The 12847-nt window shown below is 41.8% G+C and overlaps 1 protein-coding gene across 1 annotated transcript; it reads left to right on the top strand.

Moving 5' to 3' along the window:
- The first annotated feature begins 11857 nt into the window (after nucleotides 1–11857).
- On the top strand, nucleotides 11858–12250 carry LOC138899922 (uncharacterized). Its single transcript, XM_070186623.1, has one exon. It carries the CDS (start codon nucleotides 11858–11860, stop codon nucleotides 12248–12250), a length of 393 nt encoding a protein of 130 aa, XP_070042724.1.
- Nucleotides 12251–12847: the final 597 nt, after the last annotated feature.

Below are 12847 nucleotides of genomic sequence, written 5' to 3' on the forward strand. Positions count from 1 at the left end.
AACTATGGCATAATGTATATAAGGAAAATGAACTATCAATGTTTATATAACTGATCTCTCCCCGATTTTACAAATGGTGATGTGATCCCTTTTTGGATTATGAATGAGTCGGGTAGGAAAGGTTTAATAGGCTTGCTCGACCGGGTTTACTCGATTTAGCGCCGGTCACGCTCCCCGAGGTTCGGGCATGACAGATTGTGTCCCGTGAAATTGTAAAGTCGAATAGCCATTGTTATTACTTGTGTTTCCTTGTCTAGAGTAATTGACTTCCTTTCATGTTAGAAGCCATGCTTAGGCCATATAATATCACTGTTGGGACCCGCAACAGTTGAACACTTGTTGAATTGTCTGTGAATTGTTGTCTTGTACTCCGTCACAGTCTTACTTGTGTGCTATATCTCCATTCCCTCTCAATTATTTTTGATACTTGTTGTATTCATTGTTTCGGCTAATTATTGTGATATTCTGTGAGCCCGAGGGGTTGGAGAGGTTAGTGACTGAGATAGAGCCTGAGTGCTGGGTTGAGAGGTATGTGAGATATATTGGATCGGGTTGCACGCCGCAACAAGCCTTCGGACTATGTATTGGATCGGGTTGCACGCCGCAACAAGCCTTTGGGCCATATATTGGATCAGGTTGCACGCTGCAACAAGCCTTCGGGCCATATATCGGATCGGGCTGTACGCCACAACAATATATTGATCGGGCTGCACACCGTAGTAGTATTGGGTCGGGTTGCACACCGCAGCAATATACAGCACTTGGGTTGTAGGAGCCCCTCCGGAGTTTGTACGCCCCCAATGAGCGCAAGTACATCTGATTGTGAGTATTGAAGCTGAGAGCTGAGTGATTGAGCTATTGAGATAGATGAGTGACAGTAGCCCTCTGAGGCTGTACTTGCTCTTAATTGTTGTTGCACTTCAAGGCTAATTGTTGTTGTAGTGAAATTTTCTGGAGGGCTTATATTATTGTACCTGAGCTCCAAATGTTTTGATTTAAAACACCGGATTGAAAGCATGCCTATTTTTCTTGCTGAAATTACTGAAATGAACTGCATTTGTGTAGCTCGTCACTGCTTCTCAGTTCCTTATTTAATTCTGTTACTTACTAAGTTGGAAGTACTCACGTTACTCTTTGCACCTTGTGTGCAGATTCAGGTGTGATTGGATGTGGATGTCATTGAGTTCGTGCACAATTGATCTTCCGGAGATTTACGAGGTAGCTGTCGGGGTTCGCAGACCTTGTGCTCCTTCCTTATTATCTTTCTTTCTCTGTATTGATATCTAGACGCAGACTATTGTAGACATTGACTTTTAGATTGAGAGTCTAGTTTCTCATGACTTAGTGACACCCTGACGTCGGGCTATTTTTGCGCACTTATGTTTTATTTGGGTTTTACCCCGCATTTATGAGAAACTTCGATTATTTTAAATGTCTTAATTCATTTTTGTTAAATATTGAAAGTGTTTTGGAAAGGTCGGCTTTCCTAGTACCACGATAGGCGCCATCACGACGGGTTAGTTTTGGGGTTGTAACAAGATGGTATCAGAGCCTAGGTTACATAGGTCTCACGAGTCATGAGGAGGTTTAGTAGAGTCTTGTGGATCGGTACGAAGACGTCTGTACTTATCTTTGAGAGGCTGTAGAACCCTTAATAAACTCCACATTCTTGAATTCTTGTCGTGCGAATCTGTTGATTCTAGTAACTAAACATCTATTGTTTTGTTCTCTCACAGATGGCGAGGACTCGTACTACTGGACAGGAGGGCTAGCCACCAGTACCACCAGCTAGGGCCACGAGAGGCCGAGGCTGTGGTAGAGGCCGTGGTAGGGGCAGAGGTGCAGACCGCACAACAATAGGGGCAGTACCTGCAGATCCACCAGTTGCCCCAAATAAAGACACGATTCGAGTTGTTGAAGCACCAGCTCAGGCACCACCTGTGCCTATTGTGATCCCAGGCCTTCAAGAGGCCTTAGCTCAGATTCTGACCGCGTGCACCAGCCTTGCTCAGGCGGTCTCTGTTCCGGCGGCAGCAGCCACTTCTCAGGACGGGGGAGGTGCTTAAACTCCCGCTGCCAGCACACCAGAGTAGGTGGTACAGGGATTCCAGACACTGGGAGCTCCACCAGCCCAACCGGTTGTAGGTGCTCCAGACTATGTGGCTCCTGCTATGCTTTAGGATGAGCACCGTAGATTGGAGAGGTTTGGGAGACCCCGGCCTCTATCTTTCAATGGTGCAGAGGGAGAGGATGCACAGGGTTTCTTGGACAGGTGTCAGAGGATACTCCGTACAGTAGGTATTGTGGAGACCAGTGGGGTCTCATTCACTACCTTTCAATTCTCTGGGGATGCATTCAGTTGGTGGAAGGATTACGAGAGATGTAGGCCGGTCGGAGCAGCACCCCTTACTTGGCAGCAGTTCTCCATTATCTTTATGGAGAAGTTCGTGCCTCAGTCCCGCAGAGAGGAGCTTTGCATATAGTTTGAACAACTTAGTCTAGGTGATATGTCTGTGACACAGTATGAGATATGATTCTCAGAGTTGGCTCGTCATGCTATCTAGTTGGTTCCCACAGACAGGGAGAGGATCAAGAGGTTTATAGATGGCCTCACTTATCAGCTGCGATTGCTTATGACCAGAGAGAGTATCTGGTGCTACTTTTGATGAGGTTGTTAACATTGCTCGACAGATTGAGATGGTTCGCGGTCAGGAGAGGGTTGAGAGAGAGGCCAATATGCCTCGTGGACAGGGTGGATTTAGTGGTACTCCCTCTTGGGGGTCAGTTCCAGCACGGTAGAGGCTGTCCATTCAGACATGCTAAGACGGCTTGCCCAGTTCACTGTGGTGCATCATCTGACCATAGTTCTTACCATTATAAGCAGGGTCGTTCATCTCTTGGTGCCCTTCCAGCACAGAGTTCTTCTCGTGCTCCATCGGGTAAGGGTTCGTCTATGCCGGGTCCTTCTGCGAGTTATCCCGGTGCTCGGGGCTCCCTTCAATCCCCAGCACTAGCACCGGGGTGTTACTATGAGTGTGGGGAGTTTATTCACATGAGAAGAGAGTGTCCCCATCTAGTGGGAGGTCCCGCTCTGCAGAGGAGCCAGTCTATGTCATCAGTATCAGTTCCTCCACCACCAGCCCAGTCAGCTAGGGGTCACCCTAGAGGGGGAGGCAGATCAGAGGGTGGCCAGGCCCGTTTCTATGCTCTTCCTGCCAGACCAGATGCTATTACTTCGGGTGCTGTGATTACAGGTATTGTCTCAGTTTGCCACTAAGATGTCTCTGTATTATTTGGCCCTGGTTCCACTGATTCATATGTTTTCTCATATTTCGCTCATTCTCTGGATATGCCCGTGAGTCATTAGTTTTATCTGTTCATGTATCTACTCCTGCGGGTGATACTATTATTTTGGACCGCGTATATCGGTCATGTGTGGTGACTATTGGGGGTCTGGTGGCCAGAGTCTCTCAAATTCACATAATTATTAGTTCAAAGGTTAGCTAAAAACTCCTCTCTCGAATAAGTCTTAACCTCACAAGATGAACCAATGATTCAACTAGCCTCTTTTGATTACTAAGAAGAATCTATGAACTCAACCAACAATATAATGAAAAAATATCACAAGTTATGCCTCTCTCGATTACATGAACAAGTGAATATAGATGGAAGAATTAAATCATCCAAAAATGCTTTAACAGATAAAACTAGAGTTATAATCCACAAACAATCATCAATACATCAAATCCATCAAACCCTAAAGAGAACTACTCCATAGATATGGAGCAATTCATCACAAATAAAATTAAAGTATAGGAAAACATAAATTCAATCCAAACTCGGGTCTTGAGTGAGGAAGAAATGATGAAATTCTTGTGCTTGTGTTCTTCCCTCTCCTCCTTAGCCTCCTTAGGTCTAAAGTATGTCAAAAGTCCAAGAAATAATGTTTTTCCATTTATTTATACCAAGTAGGGTCGGGCCCAGACGAAACTACCTTTTCCTAGACGAAATAGGACATTGTCTCTGTAAAAATTACACAGGCACGCTGCATGGGGCGATGCGCCATGCAGAGCATTAGTGGGAAATCTAGAGAGCTAACAATTTGACAGGCAGTAGGTTTTGTTCAGCTGCAACGCCCCACACGCCGCCCCACGCGTCGCAACAGTGGGGTTTTCTTAGAGTACGGCTCAAACTTTTAAGTTTTGACGTCCAAACTTAGTTCTTGACCCCCGAACATGATCCTGGCTTAATCCCTTGGGCTTTTACTCAGACATCAAAGCTCCAAATTGCTCGAATTCATTCCATAACATATACATAGCTCGGAATCACTCCTACGAGGCATAAAACATACAATAAGTGCAAAACATTAGCAATTAAAGCTCAAATACAAATAAAGTGTAGTGAATTAGAGTGCAATAAGTGACTAAAACACAAGATTATAGACTACCATCAACTCCCCACACTTAAACCATTGCTCGTCCTCGAGCAATCAAACTACACTTCATATAGACACGACCATTTTCAACAACTCTCATAACTCATCACACCAAGAATATTTAAAACAGATTGAGCATAATACCGTAACATCCTCGCCACAAAATTTGACTCAAAAGCACCACGCATTTTTCACAACCCGCTCACTTATTATAACAGAGAGGTCAATGACATTACCTTTCTTTCATGAATCAAGTGCCCTCACACAACAATAGAGAGTAGTTCCACACACAGTGAAATTTAAGAACAATTAGAAACTCAAGATAGAAAGAATTCACTTACTCTCAGAAGTAACATTCATATGCCACAAAAGACGTACCATATGCTTGCCCGTAGTGTACTACTCTACTATTTGAGTTCATTCAGTCGAGGATGAAGTATGACTTTAATTGGTTGTAATGTAGGCTGCGGGGTGGGTATGATACATTTGGATAATAGTGGCTACATCTCCCTGAGCACTTTAATACATACAATTAACCATTCAAAACCCCACACTTATTTCAACCATAACTTCACTTTCACATCAATATACATTAACTCCCTACTTTTTTAAGCACAATTTCATCAAGTTACCACTATCAAGGAATATTTTTCACAACACTACAACTATAATTTAAAAAAAAAAAAATTCAATTCAAGTGGCTCTTACTTTTTCAAAACATTGCACCTTTCTCCTATTTCATTAGTTCCACTCAAAGGCCAAACCAACCACCCCACACTTCAACTTTTACAAAGTTCATAATAATTTCAAGTGCTCACGAGAGGTACACGGTTAAAATAGATGGTCAATTCAAACAAATGGTTAAGGCTTGTAATGTGGTTACCAAAGAAACAGGATTATAGGATCAACGGGGTTAAGTAAGATACATAATAATTAGGTGGTAAAAGCATATAACTTGCTCAACAAATGAATGCCTATATCATTTTCAAGACTGAATAAAACTACCATTTCGCTTTGCAAACACACGGGGCGAGTTCTATACATCAAATGCAATGCATAGAATACACAAAACCTCACACGCACATGGCACATAACTCACCCAGGATCGGACTATCAAGACACTCTAGTAAAAGCAGTTAAGCAAAGTTAAGATCATACAATTTAAGGTACTTATACAAGAGTCAAAAACTGTGCCTAAGTGTCACAACTAAAGCACTCACTATTGTAAAGATATAATAAAGTCAAGAGATATTTCCTTCACTTCAAATCACAGCACAAGATTTCTTACTCCTAACAAAAATAAAAACTAACTGAACTCAGTTCAAACAAAACCCTTGGAAAAGAACCGCGGTACAAAGAAAAACCAATGGGGACTTGTTACACTACCTAACAAAAGAAAATCTTTTTGTCTTTTTCTTTCGACTTTAGTCCCTCAAGAAACCTATCGATGTTATCCATCGTTGGGAAAAAGAAAATTTTTTAAATTTTTAATTTTTTTTCCAAAAGTTTTTCTATCTCTAACTACTAAAACTTAACAAAACAAAAAAACTAAAACTAACATACATACATACATACATACAACATATCCCCCACCCCACACTTTAAGTTGTGGCATGTCACCATGACACACAATTAAAAAGCATACGGTAGAGGAAACTTCCATGAACATCTAGTCGGGGTCTGAGTCGAATTCGGGCTCCATTCCTCGCGCCCGAACTAATGCACACATCCATGAAGACGGCTTCTTCTCAGCCTTTTTGGGGTACACCTCACACTTATCTTTCTCACTCACTGCAGCCGTCTCTTTCGAGCCCTTCACTTTCCATTCAACACTTGCAGTTGGTTTTCCTTTTTGCACCCCCTTTTCTACATCCATCTTAAACGTCACAGTTTCCTCACCCACTCTAAGCATGAGTTTTCTCTCATGTATATCCAATATCGATCTACCCATTGCTAAGAATGGTCTTCCTAGGATAAGGGGGACCTCCTTGTTTTCCTCCATTTTCACCACTATAAAATCCGCAGGAAATACGAACTTGTCCACCCAAACTAACACATCTTCCACTATCCCCTCGTGTATCAGAGTCGTTTGGTCTGCCAGCTACAAAGATATTGGTGCAGACCTTATCTCTCCGATCTCTTTCTCTAGTTTCATATAAATATATAAAGGCATTAAATTAATTGGGGAACCAGAATCACAAAGAAAAATCTATTACATGAATAATCTATTACATGTAAATAGATAAAGGCATTAAATTAGCCTCTTTCGATTACTAAGAAAAATCTATGAACTCAACCAACAATATAATGCAAAGATACCACAAGTTATGCCTCTCTCGATTACATGAATAAGTGAATATAGATGCAACTATTAAATCATCCAAAAATGCTGTAATAGATAAAACCAGAGTTATAATCCACAAACAATCATCAATACACCAAATCCATTAAACCATAAAGAGAACTACTGCATAGATATGGAGCAATTCATCACGAATAAAATTAAAGAATAGGAAAACATAAATTCAATCCAAACTCGGGTCTTGAGTGAGGAAGGAATGATGAAATCCTTGTGCTTGTGTTCCTCACTCTCCTCTTTAGCCTACTTAGGTCTAAAATATATCAAAAGTCCAGGAAATAATATTTTTCCATGTATTTATACCAAGTAGGGTCGAGCGCAGATGAAACCATCTTTTCCTAGAGAAAATAGGACATTGTAACTGTAAAAATTACACAAGCGCGCCACATGGGGCGACGCGCCATGTGGTTCATTAGTGGGGAAATTCAGAGAGCTAACAATTTTACAGGCAGCAGGTTTTGTATAGCCGCGGTGCTCCACGTGCAGCGCCAGTGGGGTTTTCTAAGAGTACGACTCAAACTTCGAATTTTTGACATCCAGACTTGGTTTTCGACCCCCGAACGCGATCCCGGCTTAACCCCTTGGGCTTTTACTCAGACTTCAAAGCTCTAAATCGCTCGAATTCATTCCATAACATCTACATAGCTCGAAATTACTCCTACGAGGCATAAAACACATAATAAGTGCAAAACATTAGCAATTAATGCTCAAACACAAATAAAGTGCAATGAATTAGAGTACAATAAGCGACTAAAACATGAGATTATTGCCTAACATCACTCAACTTCTTACATCCAAAATTCCTCACAAGACCTGAATCTCGCACTTACACACTGTATAAGTCTGAACAAGCTGTATCAAGTCATATCCATAATCCAAGATGTATTCACATGATATACTACATAAACTCCCATACTCGTAGAAATAATTCTCTATCACAGTAGCTGCTCAAAACAAACCCAATACCGGTAATAAACCTCATATCAAATATAACCTCGTTCAAAACCTCTATACTCTGCCGGTGATGAAAGAAACATGGAGAAACTCATAACCACTTGTCAAATCAACAAGTCATGGAGCTCTCTCTCTCTCTCTCTCGTCCGACAAGAACCAAAGCCAAATTCTTAGCCGATTTTTGATTTTATTCTTCCAAATATACCGTAATCGAACCATGCCACACCAATACAACCTTAAGCCACAAACCGTGCAATCCGTGCACCAATAAGAAACAATTCAAATGTACTCAAACATGGAAAATGACTCATCCTCATTGTCTTACCAATGGGCCCCCAAATCAACTCTGATCATCCCCAAATGGATAATTAGCCCTCCCTAGGTCCATAATGATCTAACCATAACATGCACCACTAGCTGGTTAACTTTATCCACATCTTCACAGTCCACAACCGAGAAACAATCTGCTTTTGAGAACTTCTAGTCTCTAAATCCATAGAACACACAAATTACCATAGCCGATCCCAACTCCACCACCCAAATGTCTAACAAATTTCTCATACATGATCATCTCCCATGAGAAATATTTCTATAATTCTTCCGTACCACATAGCAAAATCTGAACATCAGCAGTCAATCAACCAGGCGAGTACCGCAATACCAATGAAGCGTCCGAAAGTAAAAACACATTGTGCCTTCTGAAATGCACACCCTTCTCAAGTAATACCAAGTAGTAATAGCATTCATCTAATCACTTGAAACCGTCCATGCCGTCTAAGAATTCATGACCTTCCCTTCCAAACTAAACCTCCACCTTGTACATGCAAATCTCAATCCCACAGGACGCACCACATCTATCATGCCATCATATGAAAAGAGTGTGAATCTCATAATCAACTATGAGTCACAAGTAGAATACATACTCAATTAGCTAGAAACCTTCTACTTGATCCCATCCAGTAGAAAATCATAACATGCAACATGCTCCTCACGCTGGTAGAAAATATCCATCTTTAACCGGGTGTAGAAACCATTAAGAACACATTGAAATCTATATGCATATAACCAAACTATCAGAACTGAATCCCTCTAACTCAACAAAGCCATGCAGGTCGCCAAATCTAAGAGTATTCCCACAAAACACCCGTAAAGCCTCAACTCATCATAAGAACCAAAAGAACCGAGCATACCATTACCATACTGATCCAACCTACCACCAAGCTGTCCTATCTCTCTGAGTTCCTTCCGAATTGCCTTCACGTTAACACATCTCCTTGCCAGAACACCATAGTCCTTACCCAAAGCTTACCACAAGATATCCTAGCACAAAACCACACCGCCCTAAGGCCCATAAACTGTTGTATTCTCTCTTAGAACCCCTAAAGTACCAACACCGGGACACCCATTCTGAAGAAACATTATGTGAATCTAAAAATGTTTCCTTTACCTTCCCGATACTGAAATATAGAATCCATAATGATACAGGAGTACCACAAGTCCTGGTACCATCCAATATAAATTTTAAATCTTAGCCATATACAACTTCAAAAAATTCTCAATTGCCACATATAAATATTGAATCCATTAGAGCCTTCTCAAGAGTCATCCACTCTTCTAAAATCTCCATTGCACCGCCCAAACTGGCCGAATGACCTGTGCTCCATTAGTATACCAACACCCAAAGAAGTAATCCACACATCTAAGCAACCGGGCGAATCCCTTTTTCTTAGTACATTACATCTGTCATGGACAGCAACCCTAAACCACTCCCAAGACTTCCACATATCCATAAGATGTAATACATCATGTATCAAGAAATTCCTTACTCAAGTCATCCTCAGAACCAACCTCTGCAAGTCATAACCGATCCACAAGTATGCCTCTAACCGAAACCAGTACAACACATAGCCATGCAATCAAATCGCCGATGGCAAACTCCCCAACTTGGCTTAAAGCAATAGAACAAAACATCCGATAACTCACAATACCCATACTCGATTACCGCCATAATCTCGTACTCAAATTCAACTAAATCCTTCATAACTTCATGCAACACAAACAATAGAATACCTCAAACCATTTGCTAGGCTCGCACTCATTCTCGTGTCAGACAATTAGACTTTCTCAATGGATCCAAACTCAAATCGAAACACTTGTAACTCACTGGTAGAAAGAAGCTCTCCACATAATCATCCTAAGAATCACACAACCTCAGAATGTCACACAGGAGATAACCCACTCGCTTAGACTCAAACTGACATATCTTCATGCCCTTTCACAGCCACAACTACTACGCAATCACTTAATCTTCTCGAGTCTAAACTCGTTGACAAGACATGAGAATATACTTCATTCCATAAATGTACATCTGAAAGGTCTCTCAACATCCTCATAACTCACAACTGTACAATACATCAAGACAGAAATAAAGATCCTAATAGTCCTTTTCACATCCCAAGCAACCCTTCTTGTCATACCTAAGCCATCTTAACACATCCCGAAGTCACATCATACTCATCGTATAATCATCCAACCACTCACTTAGCCATCAATCCTGCTCCTAGCAACTCCACCAGACATATGAGTCCAAAGCACATACTCACGCAAGTAAAACCACCAAGTTCAAGTTGCGGTCAAACCCCGGCCTCGAGTCCTCCAGAGTGGCCCAATTCCAAAACATAGAAACACCTCTCATATCTCATCCATGGAATCCACAAGCTGTCGATGCACAGCTGATACAAAGCGCTCACATACGCATACGAGTGAGTGGAGGAGATTCAATGAGATATGCTTCAAGCTAAATCAATGTCGCACGATAAGGCATGAAAGACATGAAGTTTATCCTAGATGCCTCGTAGCCTCTCGAAGATAGGTATAGATGCCATCATACTGATACACAAGACTCTACTAGACACTTGCTCATGACTCATAGAACCTATGAACCTAGGGCTCTGATACCAACTTGTCAATGTCCAAAATCCAACTAGTCGTGATGGCACCTAGCCCAACCAGCTAGGTAAGCCAACTAAAAAATAATCAAATTTCAAATGAGATTTACTGAGAGAATAATGATGAAATAATTGAACTTTTATACAATAACCCAAGGGCTGGTAGTACAAATCTTTATCTTCTAAGATTTAGAGTTTACAAAGCTGGTATGAAATATTATTTTCATGACGAACAGGATGTCGAATGAGTGAAGGTGGATTATGGCGGTACCATTTTACAAGAACAAAGGTGATATTCAGAGTTGCAACAACTATAGTTGTATCAAGTTACCAAGCCATACTATGAAAGTGTGGGAGAGGGTGATGAAAGTGAGGGTGAGGAAGACGTTGTCTATATCTGACAACCAGTTTGGGTTCATACTGGGGCGTTAGACTACGAAAGTGATCCACCTTATTAAGAGGTTGGTGGAACAGTACAAGGATAGGAAGAAGGATCTGCATATGGTTGTTTATTGACCTAGAGAAAGCATTTGACAAGGTCCTTAGGGAGGTTATTTGGAGATTCCAAATGGAAAAATATGTGCTGGTTGCCTACATTAGGGAGATTAAGGACATGTACGATGGAGCGAAGAATCGAGTTAGGACCGTGGGAGGAGGCTCGGAGCACTTCCAGATTGTTAAGGGTTTTTACTAAGGATATACGCTTAGCCCGTTTTTATTTGCTCTAGTGATGAACGCATGGACACGGTATATTCAAAGGGACGTTAATGAGAGGCTGGAGGTTTGGAGATAGGCCCTTGAGTCTAAGGGTTTCAAGTTGAGCAGGACTAAGACAGAATACCTCGAGTGCATGTTCAGCGTTGAGTTGAGAGAAGCAGGCTTCAACGTGAGGCTTGGATCATAGGTGATCCCCAAGATAGGCAGTTTCAAGTACCTTGGGTCGGTTATCCAGGGGGATGTGCAGATTGACGAGGATGTCACATACCGTATAGGGGTGGGTGGATGAAATGGAAGTTAGCATCTGGAGTCGTGTGTGACAAGAAAGTGCCACTGATACTCAAAGGTAAGTTTTATAGAGCAGTGGTCAGACCGGCCATGTTGTGTGGGGCAGAGTGTTGGCCAGTTAAAAACGCACATATCCAGGAGATAAAAGTAGCAAAGATGAGGATGTTGAGGTGGATGTGCAGGCACAGTAGGATGGATAATATTAGGAATGATGATATTCAAGAGAAGGTTGGTGTGGCCCCTATCGATGACAAGATACGGGAAGCGAGGCTTAGATGGTTCGGTCATGTGCAAAGGAGAAGCCCAGATGCCCCAGTCAGGAGGTGTGAGCGGTCTGCTTTGGCGGGTTCAGGAAGAGGGAGAGGGCGACCTAAGAACTATTGGGGAGAGGTGATCAGGGAGGACATGACGCGGCTTCAGATTTTTGAGGACATGGCCCTTGATAGGAAGGTGTCGAGGTCGAGCATTAGGGTGGTAGGTAAGGAGGTAGTTGAGAATTTTTCTACTTCATTCCGCGTGGGAGGCTGGTCTGATAAGGTTTTGTCCTAGGTTGCTAGAGATTATTGTTGTGTCCATACTATTCTTCTGTTTTTCGTAGTACCGGACCTTATTCACTGGTTTTTGTTATTGCTTTTTATCCATTTTCTGGTTCTTATGATGTTGCTATTAGTCCCATGGTTCTATTGATGGTACTAATATATTTTCTCTTTTAGTCTTCTTGAGCCGAGGGTCTTTTTGAAATAGCCTCCCTACTCTTCGTGGTAGGGGTAAGGTCTGCGCATACTCTACCCTCTCCAGACCCCACTTGCTGGAACTCACTGGGGAGTTGTTGTTGTTGTTGTAAAGATGGTATGAAATAAATACATCATTTGTTCGAAATGCACATCAACAGATTTTTATAAATCTAAAACTACCATTAACAAGAGGCATCTACAACCAGAACACAGGTACATCTTCAATGCTAGCTCCCGCCTAACACAACAACATCAACTCCAAAATCTACACGCAAGGTGCAGAAGTGTAGTATAGGTACAACCGACCCCATGTACTCAATAAGTAACAAACCTAACCTTTGTTGAAAGTAGTGACGCTCTTGGAGAAACGGTCAAAGTCCAACACCAATAACCAATAACAACTCGTAACAAT

This window comes from Nicotiana tomentosiformis, chromosome 10 (assembly GCF_000390325.3).
Source record: "Nicotiana tomentosiformis chromosome 10, ASM39032v3, whole genome shotgun sequence".
Lineage (NCBI taxonomy): Eukaryota > Viridiplantae > Streptophyta > Magnoliopsida > Solanales > Solanaceae > Nicotiana > Nicotiana tomentosiformis.